The sequence below is a fragment of the Chiloscyllium plagiosum genome, chromosome 27 (assembly GCF_004010195.1).
Source record: "Chiloscyllium plagiosum isolate BGI_BamShark_2017 chromosome 27, ASM401019v2, whole genome shotgun sequence".
NCBI lineage: Eukaryota > Metazoa > Chordata > Chondrichthyes > Orectolobiformes > Hemiscylliidae > Chiloscyllium > Chiloscyllium plagiosum.
Window position 1 is genome coordinate 667,358 of NC_057736.1, and position 17,631 is coordinate 684,988.

At 40.7% G+C, this 17,631-nt stretch overlaps 1 protein-coding gene across 2 annotated transcripts in view; it reads right to left on the reverse strand.

Moving 5' to 3' along the window:
* Positions 1-17,631, reverse strand: part of LOC122563454 (proto-oncogene tyrosine-protein kinase LCK-like) — a 148,773-nt gene that overhangs the window by 2,823 nt on the left and 128,319 nt on the right. For both annotated transcript variants that reach the window (XM_043717198.1, XM_043717199.1), the window contains 3 exons: positions 16,619-16,695; positions 10,659-10,812; positions 1,101-1,232 (listed from right to left, as the gene is read on the reverse strand). In XM_043717198.1, the coding sequence (XP_043573133.1) occupies positions 1,101-1,232; positions 10,659-10,812; positions 16,619-16,695 (363 nt within the window). The remainder of the gene's footprint in view (positions 1-1,100; positions 1,233-10,658; positions 10,813-16,618; positions 16,696-17,631) is intronic.

The following is a 17,631-nucleotide window of genomic DNA, read 5'->3' on the forward strand; positions in this document are numbered from 1 at the left end:
ACTTGAACACCATCTGCTATTTTTCAGCAAATTGAACCATTTAATTAAGATTCCTTTAGAATTTTAGAAAGCCGTCTTTGCTGTCTATTATACCACCAATTTAGATGTTGTCCACAAACTTACTAACCATTCCTTTGATATTCTCATCCAAATCATCGATATAAATGACACATAAAAGAGGACCCAAAACTAACCCCTGTGGAACACCGCTGGTCACAGGCCCCCAGTCCGAAGAGTAATCTTCTCACATCACTCTCTATCTCCTGCTGTTAAGTCGATTATGTATCCAAATGGCAAGTCCCATGTGATCTAACTTTACTAATTAGTCTACCACGTGGAACCTTGTCAAAAGCTTTACTAAAGTCCATGTAAACAATGTCCACCGCTCTGCCCTCATCAATCTTTTTGGTAAATTTCTCAAAAAAACTCCATCAAATTTGTGAGATCTGATTTTCCTTAAGCAATGATAATTTCATAATAAGCATGCAAATTACATCATGGCCCATGGTTATGTCCTGTCAATAAAGATAATAAAAGTGTCTGTGAAATGTACCTCACTACTTTAAATTGTGTTGGGAGAGTGAAAAGTTGAGGAATGTTATAATATTCAAGGCTATGAGCCTTGTGCTGGAAGGTGGGACTAGTGTAGATTTAATGGTGCACACGTGATGGACAAAAGGGCCTGTTCTGCACCATGTGATTGGATGAGCTGGTGCTTGTTATAGCTGAAACTGGCCATCAATGAGTCTCTTTCTCTGAATGTATTCCACAGATATTTTTAAATCAACTTGGACGGGTTGGACAGAAGGGTCTGTTTCCATGCTGTACATCTCTATGACTCTGTGCTACTACACAACTCTGAGACAGGTGGGACTTGAATGAATGTATACTACAGAAGAAATTAGTGAAACCAAATCTCATGTTCTACTTTGTGAGATATTAGTTACAGAATCAGTCACAGCTGCCATAACAAAATGCACAAAAAAAAATTTCTTATTACACTGGTGCAGTGATATGTGACTGAAGATAATTTGGATGATGCTTGAAAAGGCATCCAGCAGTAAAGCATAAAAAAGGAGCCACCATTTCAAGTGCTGTACCTGGATATGGAATCCGTCCATATGTCACAATTTCTGTAAGTAACACTCCAAAACTCCAGACGTCAGACTTGATGGTGAATGTGCCATAGTTGATGGCTTCGGGTGCTGTCCACTTGATGGGGAACTTAGCTCCTAAACAACAGAGGGAGATTCAATGTTCAACATCAATTCAACTCAGAAAATAATTCGAATACCATCTTCCCAGGGGCAATGATGGATAGGCAATCAAAGCCAAATGAAAAGAGCAAATAAAGTAAAGAAAAACACATACTTAGTAAGACCAGCAAAGTAGTTAATACAAATATGAAATAACAGGATGTCTAGTTTGCAACATTGCAAGTACATTCCAATTAAGTGGTTAATTGTTCGTGGAAACATAAATTGTTGGAGGAACACAGCAGGTATGCAACATCTGTAGAGAGAGACAGATAACATTTTAAATCCAGTATGACACTTCTTCAGGACATCACACACAATCGATAGTTTACCATAGTCTTTCACATAGTGGGACAAGGAAGACTTTGACATGGAGATGCCTGGACATGGACTTTTGAAATAGCAACTTTATTCCAATGTATGCAGCACAAGCCAAGCTGTACAAATACATGATTTGGAGGAGCCGGTGTTGGACTGGGGTGTACAAAATTCAAAATCACACAACATCATGATATAGTCCAACAGGTTTAACTGGAAGCAACTAGCATCCAGAGCGCTGCTTCTTTATCAGGTGGTTGTGACTGGATGAAGAAGCTGTGCTCCAAAAGCTGGTGCTTGCAAATAAACCTGTTGGACTATAACCTGGTGTTGTGTGATTTTTAACTTTGTACAAATACAGTGGGGGGTGGAGTAGGATTGCTGAAACCTTGTCTCCCCATCACATCACCTGAGAATGACAGCTTTGCATGTAACAGCATGTTTCCAAATACTTAGAGTTTAAGGTGAAAGGAAATCAGCTCTGCATCCTTGTTCAGGCGCTGGGATCTTGGATTGTCTTTGTGAATTGTGGCCCTCAGGTGAGGACCTTAGCTTTACAAAGATCAGTATGATCAATTTGTAATGATCAATGACGTGGTTAAGATGATTTGTGGCCAATACTTTATTGCACATAGTTGGACAATGCATGCATTTACCTGTTTAGAGCCATTGCCCATTAAGGTCTCATATCACTTATAACTACAGACTGCATCCTCAAATAACATAGAAACCCTACTCCGGCCAGTCCGGGAATGGTCACAGCTATTTTTCATTTCCATTGTGCATTTACGATTTGTAGAAGGATGGAAAACAACACAGGTCACACCTGAAGAGAAGTAGGAGCGGGCTAAAGATTAATCTTTGGGGACATAAGCTGTAATAAAACTGGATCAGGAAGCCATTGTTAGTGATACTTTGGCTACAATTAGATAATGTGTTGCTAGAAAAGCGCAGCAGGTCAGGCAGCATCCAAGGAGCAAGAGAATCGACGTTTTGGGCATAAGCCCTTCTTCAGGCTCATGCCCGTAACGTCGATCCTCCTGCTCCTTGAATGCTGCCTGACCTGCTGCGCTTTTCCAGCAACACATTTTCAGCTCTGATCTCCAGCACCTGCAGTCCTCACTTTCTCCTACAATTAGATAAATAAACAACAACCTGCTCAAGAAAGAAACATTTTCTACTTTCCCCTTTGACTCTCTTTGAGATTATCCAATCATTAAGTGTCATTGGCTATTAAAACATCCTTGCAGTATTTATCACATCAGAATTATTAGACCACTCTACAACCTTCTTCATTTTAGTGAACAAATCCTTCCCCCCTCAACATTTTGGAATTATTGATGAAGAGACCCTTGTTCCAGAGTTCAGGTTTTTAAACAGGATGCAAGATGGTATGCAACTGGTCATGCAATTTAGAGGACACCATCGGACCTCAGATAGACACATTAACTTGAGCAAAAGGATCACAGGCTGTAAAACAGAATAATACTTGGAATGGGTCAGTTCAGGAAAGGTTGAACAAGCTGGGCTGGTATCCATTGGTGCTTAGAAGAGTGAGAGGTAATTTGATTGAAACATAGAAGATGCTAAGGCATCCTACTGGATGTAGAGTGGGTTGCTTTGAAGGGAGAATCTAGAACAGGGGGCTACTCTGTAAAAATCAAGGGTGACCATTTTAAAAGGGGATGACGTGAATCTTGTTCTCACAAATCGTTGTGAGTTTTTACAACTCTCTTCCTAAATGGTGATGTGAGCATCTTTAAATCTTTTGAAGGCAGGACTGGATAAACAAGAGGGTGAACGATTGTCAGGGATAGTGCGCACTCTCAGCTGTCTTCCCCCCACCCCTCCTCCCATTTATCTCTCAACCCTCTTGGCTCACAAGCTTCAATCCTGATGAAGAGCTCTTGCCCGAAACATCGATTCTCCTGCTCCTCAGATGTTGCCTGACCTGCTGTGCTTTTCCAGCACCACACTCTCGACTCTGATCTCCAGCATCTGCAGTCCTCACTTCCTCTGGGATCTATTATAGTCAGGATTATGGGAAAAAAATAAGAGTGCAGTTCCTTCCCGTAAGGTAGGGCTTGTGAGGTAAGAAATTGCAAACACACTAACTTTGAGATGACACTTAAATTCTACAGTTTCTGTAATTCTATGAAGATTAGGACATTCTATCATGTATTTCAAACATTTCATACCATTCCAAGCAACATAGCCCAAAAAATACTAAATAATCAAAGTGAAAAAACTCCACAGAGGCTGGTATCCCATCACCAAGTCACCCTTTATTTACACATAGAGAGTCTTTAAAAGGATAGATTCCCCTACAGTGTGGAAACAGGCCATCTGGTCCAACAAGTCTACACCGACTCTCTGAAGGATAACCCACCCAGACCCATTTCCCTCTTACTAATGCACCTAATACTATGGGCAATTTAGCATGGCCAATCCATCTGACCTGCACACCTTTGGGCTGTGGGAGAAAACTGGAGCACCCGGAGGAAACCCACACAGTCACTGGGAGAATGTGCAAACTCCACGCAGACAGTCGTCTGAGGCTGGAATCAAACCTGGGGCCCTGGAGCGGTGAGGCAGTAGTGCTAACCACTGAACCACCATACCACCCAGTCCTTGACACTGATCCAGCCCCCTCAGAGCCAGCTATCAAGGACAAAAGAACCTCTGACATTCCTGTTTGTTTTGGTCAGCCAGGGCTCCCTGATTGGACCTGATTAACAGCCCCAATCAGGGAGTTCATATTCTATGAGATCCACCTGGCTGACCTCATTACAATCTTTACACAAGGGGAAAAAGGAAGAAAAGAAGTAAATATAATCACAATCATTAGAGGAAATGTACCAGGGAAACATTTTTTTAAACTGCTAAGGTCCTAAAATAACTTTTAATGGAATAATGTTTTTCAATTTCACATTATCTGATGAAATAGCAGAACAGGCTTGAGGTTGGAAATGACCTGTTTTCCAAACAGTGCCACAAGGTGGCACTCTGAACCAAGTTACTATTCCATTATGGTCTTTGAGCTCTTGCTGACCAATTGCCAAGTTTTATATAATTTTTAATATTTTAATATTGAGGAAACCAACTGACCATGTTACATTAGAATAATTTGAACAATCAGATCTCTTTCCATGTCTAACTCTAGCTTCTTCCCTTTTTATTTCAAGGGTCCAGTGGGATTTCTGTTACCAAAATGACTGCACAGCACAAATGAAGGAATGTGGCTGTGAAAAATAGACTGTATCTATTATGTTGATTTACTCATTTTCATAAGGGTATATATTTATTGTGATGATAACAAAGACTTTACCGTGTCCCTGAAACATACCCATTGCTATCTACTTATTGCTTAAAGAGGACCGGGGAATATTTCAACTGAAATGAGGGGCCTTAGCTGTTTTCCAGTTTCGAGCTAAAGGTTCTGATGCTCAATTTTAAAATGGCCCATTAAAGTGACTTATGTTTATTGTATAACTTTATTATGGAGTTACAGAATTATAGGACCCAGAAGGTGGTCTTCTGTCTGTGATCTCTGACTTAACAATTCATTCAGTTCTTCCCAATCCAGCTGTTATTTCCATTGAGCTGTGCAAATGTCTCAGATTTGTGAGAAGTTCATGTCAGCAGATTTGGAAAGGATATGCTGAATAGTCTCCACCATCTACAGTGAGGAAACCGTGAAGCATCAGTTACGTAAAAACTAAGGTGTTGAGATAGAGATGTCCTTTCTCCAGACTTGTGTCTCTGTAACAGATAATGCCAGGAAATAGGTTGAAACTTTGTTTTGCTATGAGTTTTAAATCTTCCTAAACTGCCTTTTATATTTAGATCACTTAATTTGTTTTTTTTCTTTTGTGTAATAAGCTGATGTGTTGTTAATGAAAAGTCTGTAGCCTTGAGTGATGATTTTTCAGTGACTAACAAATTCACTAAATTCACAAAAAATCATGATCTATCTGGCCAGATTTCATTCTGAGATCCAACTTGTTCAGTTATAACATGAATTGGGATCATTACAATGTTATCAAGCTGTTAGGTTCTTAGCAAAATCAGAGCCAAAGTTCACTCTGTGCACACCCAGTAATCACACACTTATACTTTCTGGTTGCAATAACTGGATAGCCACCAGGAGACAGCAATTCTACAACAGAAATCACTGGAGGCGAGAGAAGGACCAGGGTTTGAGAAGGGTGTCCTTCCACTCCTAGCCAAGGATGGAGTTTCTGTTTTGGTTGCAAAAATTATCTGTTTGTTGAATGAAATGATTCTTTTCATTTGTTTTCAGCATGGCCATCATAGTCTTTTTGTAAATTAAAAACAAGGTTGAAAGCCTGCAAAGTGCTCCCCTAGTTCAATTAGCAGAGTGTTTCCGGGGGTTTATCACCTGCAGCTACAGCCATTCCACACGATGCAACTCGGCAGTTGTAGCTCGGGTAAATTGAAGGCTGAAAACATGACTCAATCCTGGAGCAGTGAGACTCATCCTCTATTCAGTGGCAGAGTTAAATGTGACCTCTGGCGCTAGCCACATGCATTTTTGCAAAGCAATTTCAGTTCACAAAGAAACTACAGTTACAGTGTAAATACAGACAAAGACAAACTAAATTCTTTAAAAGTGAGTGCAAGTTTGAAGTAGTCTTACTTCTGCTCATTATTTGCGTTATTGATATTGATGACAACCACCCGGACCTTGCTGAATAAACTCAACATTAAATTCTAGTTGAGATTTGTGTCATGAATGGAAACACAAAATTGTCACTGTATTGGTGACCATTTATTTCTTCAGCCTAAATAAAATGAGCAGACAGTTCATTCCATTGACAATAATCAAATGTATAAAGGAGAACCAGCAGTTGTAGTACACCTACATTGCCAAAAGGGGTTTGATACGGTGTCATATGAAAGGCTCATACAAAAGATAAGGGCTTATGGAGTTGGAGTGATTATATTACCATGGATAGAGGATAGCAAAGTTAATGGACAGAAGACAGGGAATAGAGATAAGTGAAGCTTTTTCAAATTGGCAGGCAATGAATACTTGAGTGCTGCATCTGTTTTAATGACGTACATGAAAGAAGATCAAAATAATGCATGTAAGTTTGGTGTAAGTCCAAAACTAGGTTGAAATGCAAGCTGTGAGGAAGATAAAGAGAGGCTGAAGAGGATTATAGATTGGTTACAAGACTAGGTAATGTGGTGGAGGTGCAGTACAAAGTGGGGAAGTGTAAAGTCAATCACTTTGCTCCTAATGCTACACATTGTAATGTTTACTGGTAACATAGAAAGTGTGGATGTAGAGTGCATATCTGGAAGTCTGCGTGTTAGTTGGATATTTAGATCTTTACCAGAACATTGCATCAAAGAGCTATCAGTGGCTTCCTGCACAGAGTTACTGTGCCTTCCGATATTGTCTGATTTCCTGTTCTTTGTCTCACACATACATCTGTCATTGATACAGAATTGAAATGACACACTCTGACAATTATTCAAACATGAATCACTGAAGATAAAATATAAAGTCCTGTTATTGTTCTGTGGGGCTAAAATTCCTTTTGGAGAACTGGGGACATTGTGTAAAATTTCTCTGCATTTCTCTGTTAACTTATTTTGTTTCAGGGAGATTTATGACAACAGTCAAATCTTGCATGGAATGGCACAGAAAACAATGCAATTTCTATTATTATTTGTTCTCAAGTGGAAAATAATTCCTGACAAAGGATGGCTAGTGTTCAAACTAATAATTCACCATTCAGCTGTAATTCACCACTTGCTGTAATTTGTTATCTATAATCAATTGGAAATTGTAGCTACATTTCTGCACTAAACCAAGATAACATCAATTTTGGGATTTTTCAATTTTTTCCAGTTTTATTACAAGTAATGAATGGAAAAATACCATGAGAGCATGCGACCGAGTTTAATGTATAACGTTCAGAGTCTTGTTCTTTGGTAGATGCCACTTTTCTACAAAACTGCCATGGACCAGCAAATTGCTCTCAATTGGCTGGGATGAACCATGAAGGAAATGGGTGGAAGAGAGCAGTGGGGATGATCTGCTGGTGTTTGTTGGGAAGGCCCATTGCCACTCAGGCACTTGACTGGCCAATGGGGTTAACCTCCAGGATCAAGGAGCCTGAGAGTGAATGTTGTGTCTGATGAGAGGTGGGGTTGCCCAACTCTCTAAGAATGGTTAGGAGATGACTGGAATCATCACCAGTCTCCCATTGACCAAAGAAAACATTCTGGGAGATCAGAACGTGACTCCTTCCCCATTCACCTGTATTCAATCTGCACATGTGCACACATCATCATCTGCTGTGAGGGGAGCAGGAAAAGATGTGAGAAGAAATGGGACATATTGTTTGTCTCAACTTAAGCCAGTGAGGTGCAGAGTTCAGGATCGGAGGACCGCTCTTCCCAGTTTACCAGCTGATCTATGCTTCTCCCTGACCAGCCACCAGAAGGTGTACTACAGACACTGAGACCAATCAAACCAGGTTTTAAGCTCTTCTACATAAGCTGTTGCAAACAATCAGTCATCAGCACCATCTGATGCTTTTGTTTCTCTTGATTAGCAATTATTTGCATTTAATCATATTATCTAATGGAGGCTTGTAGACATAATAGCAAAACTTAATTTCTACTCTTTGTAAATAAACAATAACGATTGAAACAGTCCCATTCATAAGCAAGATGTGGAGATGCCGGTGTTGGACTGGGGTGTACAAAGTTAAAAATCACACAACACCAGGTTATGGTCCAACAGGTTGATTTGGAAGCACCAGCTTTAGGAGCACTGCACTCTGAAAGCTAATGTTTCCAATTAAACCTGTTGGACTATAACCTGGTGTTGTGTGATTTTTAGCTCCATTCATAAGCAGCTTTAATCAATCAATTTACACATATTGTTACACATGTCTGTCACAGATGGGACTTGAACCCAGGCCTTCTGTCCCAGAGGTAAAGCCACTACCACTGCACAAGAGCTTAATTTCAATGGTGAGGTTAATGTATAAAACACTGAATAAACAAAATCTCTTCCTGAATAAGGAGGCTCAGGATCATATGCTGTTTTCACAATGTTAATGACGGAGATTTGCAACTTTTCACTCGCGATCTTTCCCACGCACTTACCTCACCCCTGAATATTATTACCAATGAGTGTCATTCACCTCACTCTCACTGGCCCAACATTATGAGCTCATTTGAAGCTATTAGATGCAGGAAGAAACCAGAGGAAATATTCCAGGAAGCATGCAGCCTAAAATGCAGAACTGCTGTGAGATATTTCTACTCAATCTGCATCTCTGGGGCCCCGGAGTGGGGTGGATCTTGATTCCAGCCCTCCTGGTCCAGAGTAAGGGTCATTAGCACTGTGCCACAAGTGCTCCTAGCACTGTTATGCTACATTCCATCCTAATTTCAGTCAAGGGTACCGAAAGCACATTTGTACTTTTTAGATAAAAGCCATTTCAGAAGGTTTAGATTGACACTGCACTTGTAGCCAGTGCCATCACTGGATGCACATGTGGACAAAATTGGAGTGTTCCTTCTAACATCACATCCAGCAACAACGCAAATGTTTAAGTGTAAATAAGATCACCAGGAGCTAGAGAAATGCAACACACAGTTGTAAGGTGCCCTAGAGATTACAACACACAGTTGTAAGGTGCCCTGCTGAGTAGCCCTCAAAATGTCAACTATGAACTTTTTTCCATGTTTCAATTTAAAGCTTGTTTTAACTGTTCTGAAATCAGTCAGACTGTACATATACTGAATGATTAAAGTTAGTCAATTTTTCAGAGCTAATGACCTTAAAATTCATCAAGGTCCATGTGTGGTTTGTAATTGCAACTTTTTGAAAGTTCATCAACTTTTGCAAGTGCACCACAGGTGCACATGTGCAGATCACAGAATCTCACAACTGTCACAGTCCACAAGGAGGCTATTCAGCCCATTGTAGCAGAAATTTTTATTGATGGTACCTTGTCTCTGTACTGGAAACGCTCACTTGAAGGTAAATAGTGCTCACATCAGGACACCACACTTTAGGGAGAGTGTCAACACCTCTGAGAGGGAGCAGAAGGGATTGATGAGATTGGTGCAAGGCAAAACATGTCAGCCCATGTGGGGAGACTGGAGAAGCTGGGATTGTCCTCCTTAGAGAGCAGAAGGCCAAGGGGCTTTTGGTAGATGTGTTCACAAACACATTGTTTTCTAACAAAGTAAATAAGCAAGAATTGTTTCCAGTGGCAGAAGATGCTAATTACGTGGTCACAATTTAAAGATGATGGCCAAAAGAAGTTTGAGAAAGCTTTGTCTTCTGCAGTAAGTTGTGATCAGGAACACACCGTCTGAAAGGTGTTGGAAACAGATTCAATTGGCAACAAAAAAATTATAAGGCTAGAGAGATAGGGCAAGGAAGTGAAGCTAATTGAATAGCTGTTCCAAGGAGCTGGAAAAGGCATGATGGAAAAAGGCGACCTCTTGTTTCCCTGATTACTTTCTTTCCCAGAAAACAAGAGTAGACCTCTTCCTAAACTAACCAACCCCCATATCTCCTCAAGTTTACCAGTCCCTTAGATCAATGAAAACTGAAAGAACTGCAGATACTGTAAATCAGAAGCGTGAACAGAAATTGCTGGAAAAACTCAGCAGGTCTGCCGTATCTGTGGAAAGAAATCAGTTCTGAGGAAGGGTCACGGGACCCAAAACATCAACTCTGATTTGTCTCCACAGTTGCTACCAGACCTGCTGAGCTTTTTCAGCAATTTCTGTTCTTTCCCCTTCAATAAATGGTCAGGTTTTGGTACAATTAGTAACATCATTCCTCAGTCCACATGGTGACCTTTTATGTTTAGAAGCTGATTTAAGTATACAGCAAATGTCTATGCTAAGATTTTAACCATACATTCATGTGACCTCCCATCTGTTTACAAACACTTGATGCATTTTGTCCTGATTCTGTGGAAAATATAAAATTAAGATATTTAATTTTTAGCATTGTCTTCCTCAATTTAAATGAAGAGCCACCGTTGCACCGATTCTCCCTGAGCTAGTTCCTACCTTCCCTTGCTGTATACTCATTGTCTTCAATAAGACGGGCCAGACCAAAATCAGCAATCTTGCAGTAGAGTTCTTCAGAAACCAGGATATTCGCTGCACGAAGATCTCGATGGATATAATTTTTTCTTTCAATAAAGGCCATTCCCTCAGCAATCTGCAGAAGAATGTCATAAAATAGATTGATACAGTGAGAGATTAAAATGACATTAATGACCTTAATCCCAAATAATGTGCCTGTAATGTGAGCAGTTTTAAAAAGTTCAAACCAGCTGCGAATTTTGAATTGAATTTTAATTGATATTGCAATTTTTACCGATATAAAAAAAAGCGGAAGTATGAACTTTGATGAAAAAGAGTTATTTTTTGATCATATATTTAGATATATTAAAGTCACTCTTTGAAGGGTTTATTCAAGATGCTAGCTTTGAGTTTTCACTTTGAGCAACGTCCCTGTTGTTGATGAGGTGTTATGTCTCATGCTTTTCAGCCAACTTTGCCCAATCCTTGACCCCACTTTCTTTAGCACATAATTCCCCCTCCTGCGTAGATCAGGTAAAAATAAATGTCCAAATCAACATTTCATCAAAGACGTATCTCAAAAGCCAGGATAGTGCATTATTGCTGCCCTGTTCTTTATAGTGAAATTAAATGCATTCAGAACCTTTCCCAATCCCATGAGGATCTATACCCTAACTACCCTCGTTAAACCGTCACCTTAAACAAAGATAGTTTAACCATTCACAGGAATAGTAATATTAATGACCCAATATACAACAAATAAGACTGATTTACTTCATAATGTCTTAAGAGTGGATACAGTGACCTATTTACTGTGTTGATTTACTGTGTATGCTATCTAACATACTCGTTCATTGTGAGTACATTCCACACTATTTACACTGCATGCCAGTAGCAGTTTATAATTGATAATGCAAATATTCTGTGACTTGCTGAATGCATTTTTCTCTTTGTGGAATTCAAAGTGGAATCCATACTTTAAGGATAAAATTCTCAGATTGGGTATCATTGGCAAGGTCTCTATTTATTACCCATTCCTAATTGCACTGAACTGATTGACTTGCTGGATCACTTACCTCACAGGGAGAGGATGGGTCTGTGCGGCCTGTATCATTGGAGCTTAGAAGAATGAGAAGTCTTCATATTGAAATACACAAGATCCCGAGGGATCTGAAAAGATGATTTGCCTTCTGAAATGGGCTAGAACTAGCAGATTAAATGTGTTCACCCATGTAGGACAGAGAGGAGGAGAATCTTTGTCTCTCAATTCTAAGAAATTCTTTTCCCAATGAACAATTGGTCGAGGTCATTGAACATTTTGAAGGTTGACAATAGATTGACAATAAAGTCAAATTGTGGAGAAAGGAAAGCAAAGTTGAGGTCACAAACAGATCAGGTATGATTTTATTAAATGGCTGAGGCACTCCAAGGGGCCCAACGGCCCATTCCTGCTCCTAGTTTGAATATATCACTTCAGAAGGCTGTTACAGAGTCAACTATGACAGATTGGGACTGGAATCATGTGAAGGCTGGATAAGGATATGAAGCTGGTTTCTTTCTTTAAGGTGACCTCAAATAACAGTTAGGTTTTTATGAAAATCCAATTGTTTCCAAATTTTTAAAAATGAAATGGTTTTGTCTTTTCTTTTTCCCACATTTTTTATGCTTGATTCATAAACCAACCTAATGAGATATTTTGCCATGTTACATGTTCTCCGGATAATCATACCAGGTCATTGGGCTGATGTAGTTAAGTCAAATCATGTAGCAACAACATGACCACTGCCCTCATACCATGCAGTTTCGGAGGAACACAAAATGGAGTTGAGGATTGCTTTTTGTACTATGGTACATTTGAAGGAGTTATAATGCAGTTTACAAAGGATTGTTGACAGGTGTCAATGCCACTTGGGGTTTTTTAGCAAAACGACAGTTTGTGTGTCTGCAGGAAATCTGACAAACCCACAGAGCTATTTCCTAATCCAAGAGCATTCTCTATCACCAGCTGAAGTGAATTTTTTACACACTATGCTCTCATTCAACAGACAATCTGATATACATTGAAACTTCTCAAAACTCACATCGTTACTTGTTAAATTCCATGATAATTATACTTGTAGAAGCAAGTTAATTATCCTATGTGTATGTGGTCTGAGAAGGATATTAACCTTTTAACTTAATACAAGCTTTCTCTGCCAAATGTTTTCTTCCTGCATTCTCTGGGTGGAGACATGTCTGAACTCAAAACCTCCTCCATGAGGACGACAAGGAGGCAGGTCCCGAGTCCAGATGGAAAGGGGAAATCACACCCTGAGCTGTTGGCACCAACTGGATCCACAACAGCAACTTAGCACACTGAGCCAACCAGCACCTTGCGTTGTTATAGCAACATAAACTTTTATGGCATGTTATGGCTTGGAGATATGGATAGTTAGTGACAGCAGAATCTTCAGGTTTTGTTCCATCCCATGGCTGACCTGGCATTCCTCCTGCTCTTACTGCCTGCTGCTGGTGCTCATGGGAAGGATTTGCGGGTTATCAACCTGTTTGGCCTCGTCCTGAACTCACCTTCCTCAACCCTCAGCTCCTGGAGCAAGACTTGAACCTTCAGCTTCTGGGGATGCTACCAACTATAGGCCAGTTACCTTAACCTCTGTAGTTAGGAAAATGCTGGAGGCTATCATTGAAGAAGAAATAGTGAGACACCTGGATGGAAAGGGTTTCATTAGGCAGAAGCAGCATGGATTCAGGAAGAGAAGGGCATGTTCAACAAGCTCACTGGAGTTCTTTGAGGATGTGACAAATGCAGTAGATGGAGGGGAACAAGTGGATGTTATATACTTGCATTTTCAGAAAGCATTCAATAAGATGCCACATAAAAGACTCATCCCTAAGATAAGAATGCATTGGAGTTGTGGGGAATATACTAGCATGGATAGAGGACTGGCTAACCAATAGAAAGCAGAGAGTTGGAATAAATGGGTGTTTCTCGGGTTGGAGATCAGTGGTGAGTGGGGTGCCACATGGGTCAGTGTTGGGCCTGCAATGTTCATGATATATATCAATGATTTGGAGGAGGAGACCGAGTGTAGCATATCCAAGTTTGCTGATGACACTAAACTGAGTGGAAAGGCAAACTGTGCAGGGGATGTGGAGGGTTTGCAGAGAGATTTAGATAGGTGAAGTGAGTGGGCAAGGGTCTGGCAGATGGAGCACAATGTTGGTAAATGGGAGGTTATCCACTTTGGAAGTAAAAATAGCAGGTCAGAGTATTATTTAAATGGTGAAGGATTGCAGCATGCTATTGTGCAGAGGGACTTCGGAGTGTTCACACATGAATTGCTAAAAATGGATCTGCAGGTGTAACAGGTAATCAGGAAGGCCAACAGAATATTGGCTTTCATTGCTAGGGGGATTGAATTTAAGAGCAGGGAGGTTCTGCTGCAATTGTACAAGGTGTTGCTGAGGGCACACTTGTAGTATTGTACGCAGTTCTGGTCTCCTTACTTGAGGAAGGATATACTGGCTTTGGAGGCAGAGCGGAGGAAGTTCACCAGGTTGATTCCAGAGATGAGGGGGTTACCCTGTGAGGGGAGGTTGAGCCACTTGGGACTGTACTTGCTAGAATGAGAGGTGATCTGAAAGAAACATTTAAAATTATGAAAGGGATAGATAAGAGAGAGGTAAAAACAATGACTGCAGATGCTGGAAACCAGATTCTGGATCAGTGGTGCTGGAAGAGCACAGCAATTCAGGCAGCATCCGAGGACAGGCAAAATCGACGTTTCGGGCAAAAGCCCTACAACAGGAAGAATTAAGGGTCATGGGGATAATGCAGGTCGGAGGAGCTGAGACGATGGATAGAACAGCCATGATGGTAATGAATGGTGGAGCAGGGTCAAAGGGCCAAATGGCCTACTCCTGCTTCTATTACTAAGAAACTCCACCAAAGATCTTTTCATCATATTGAATGGGCCAATATTACACACAAGCCTTTGACAATTCGTTTTGTCCAACCCCATTGCACGTATTCTCCTGATTGCAGGGAAATCATCCTGATCCACATTTATACATGCCTGTACAGGAATTCTGATGAAACTCCTTTTCACAAGGAAACCGTGGTTTCATAGCTCTCCACACAAGGTAAAACAGCTTTCAAGTTTTAATGAACACAAGTGAGACCTTAATTAATTAACAGTTAGTTCACCATTATTCCATTCTAAAATAATTGTCCCTCACCTCAGGTTATTGGTTCAGCTCAAGAATACTCAGTTTGTACCTTTCACTTTGGTTATTTTACTCAAAGAGACCAAGACAGCTTGATTAATAGCATAGTGCATCTTCTTTCAGGAAGTAGAGTCGCAGGTAGATAGGATAGTGAAGAAGGTGTTTGGTATGCTTTCCTTTATTGGTCAGAGTATTGAGTACAGGAGTTGGGAGGTCATGTTGCAGCTGTACAGGACATTGGTTAGGCCAGGTGGAGGAGTCCAAAACTAGAGGCCATAGGTTTAGGGTGAGCAGGGAGAGATATAAAAGGGACTTAAGGGGCAACTTTTTCATGCAGAGGGTTGTGTGTGTATGGAATGAGCTGCAGAGGAAGTGGTGGAGGCTGGTACAATTACAACATTTGAAAGGCATCTGGATGGGTATATGAATAGGAAAGGCTAAGAGGGATATGGGCCAGGTGCTGGCAGGTGGGACTAGATTGGGTTGGGATATCTGGTTGGCATGGATGAGTTGGACTGGAGGGTCTATTTCCATGCTGTACATCTCTATGACTCTATGGCTGTAAATAATTCATAGCAACAGAGCATTATCACACGTTGTCAAAATCTGCTCTTGGTTTCCATGAATGTAAAGTTTTATTCTATATTTGGGAGGGTGTGACCAGCTAAATATCAGATAACTGACAGCAGCCTTAGACCCCAGTCTCAGACATTGATCAAACATTAGTAGTCAGTTTCCCTTTCCTTAAACATTTCTAAGATGAGTATCTTTATTGGAAATTAGTGTTCACTTGCTAACAAACTAAATTACATTTTAATGATTTAATGTCTATCCACTTTTAGAGCCACTAGTATTGCGCTGTTCAAACATCAGTAACAACATGGCTTTTAGATCTATTTTGTCCTTTTCCTGTGCCACAGTACAAACCAAGGTGTGAGAGTTTCATGACCAAAGCTGAAACCTACCCCGCTTGAAAGTAAAATAAGACACAGGCAGCAATCAGCTCAACCTGGGGTTTAAGCTCTGTCATATTCGGATGGATTGCTGCACTCATCCTGTGCATATGCTGTTTTGGTTGCTTTTTGAATTTTCACGTACCACATAGAGACTGAATGTCTTTAACCTGCTGCATGCTTCTTTGCGCTATGCTTCTGAAACAAAAGCACATTATTGCGGGTGTGGTAAGCGTTGGTAGGTTTACCTAGTTTTAGTTAATATTTCAATGTGCAACGGGATGTGGTTAAGATTCTTCATGATACTTAGCATGCAATTGTTTGGGTTTTTATTGGTAACATATTGTTCATCCCCAATCATCGTGAAATCCAACTGACTTCCCCTTAGCCTATTTAATGTCGCAGACACTAGAAATGCCAGTGTTTTATAAAGAGCAACACCTAAGGTCCTCTCTACAGAGAAAGCATTGTTGAAATATAGATCAGGTGCAAACATCTCCTCAAGGTTGCTCAAATCAATCCTAAAATTACACAGGGATAAAGCAAACCTGAATGTGAAAAAACTGGATCAATATGAAACAATGTTGGAAATACAGTAACTTGGTGGGTCTATGCTCAGAGTGAAGAATAGCTGAATGCTTCAGCGTGAAATATCCAGCAGAGTTGCTTCCTGCCTCCAGACAGTGGCAGGGCTGGTATTCCTTCCCAGCGTTTTCTCTGTTCCAGTTCTATGTGCAGTCACACCCAGTGCTCGCAACTCACCTGTGCTGCCATATCAATGAGCTTTATTATGCTGAGTTTAGATCCTACAGGGGTCTTCAGAAAATCAACTAGGCTACCTGGGAAAAAAAAGAAAGATAAATGTCACACCTTCTTACAAAACATTTGGGATTGACTGAACAGTAATCTGGACACTGACAACAATTTCTAGTATTCTAATAATTTTTAGTAAGCGAGCCTTTGAAATCTATATTTTCTTGTTAGGGAAACACAATGCTTAGCATTAATTGGCATAAGTAAAGTGCATTATTTTGTGCTTCAAGTCCACACTGCAACCTGCACATTGAGACCCTCGGCTGCAGGTGTTTGCATACACTATTCCTGAGGCTGATGGTTCCTTTCTTCTACCTTCAATTCCTTATGTATTGTAACACTCCTTTATTTATATAGTGGGTCATTATGCACAGCTGCTTAGTGTCATGCCTAATTGCAGTCTCTTTACTTGTTCATTCCAGACTAATGAATTCTCTTTGACTTTTTATCACGATGATTTACATGAAACTCAATACCCCACACTCTGGGACTCCATCTTAGCCCTAATTGGCCGGGGACAGTGAGACCACCAGTCGAAGATTTAAACTTACCAACATGACTAGTCAGTTGTTTAGTTCTTGAGGGAGTGAACATGGTTAAACATCAAAGAGGTGCACACTCTCAGTCAGATCCACCGATGTCAAGCCAGTGTTCTTCTCTGACCACTGCCTCCTGCTGGCCGACTGTCACCTACAGGACGAGCAGCGGGCTGGTAAGGGAACGTGGAAGCTGAACACCAAGCTGTTGACCCCGGGAAACATTGAGGAGCTCAAGAGGGATTACACAGGTTGGAGAACCGTGAAGCCCCTCTTTGAGTCCCCAGCAGACTGGTGGGAAACAGTAAAAGGTTCTTTATCCTCAAAGGTGTTCAGGAGGCAAGAGAGAGGTGGGGAAAACTGTCCCAGCTCCAGGAAAGTATGCAGAACCTGCTCCTGCTGCAGACGATGGGGGTGGATGTCACG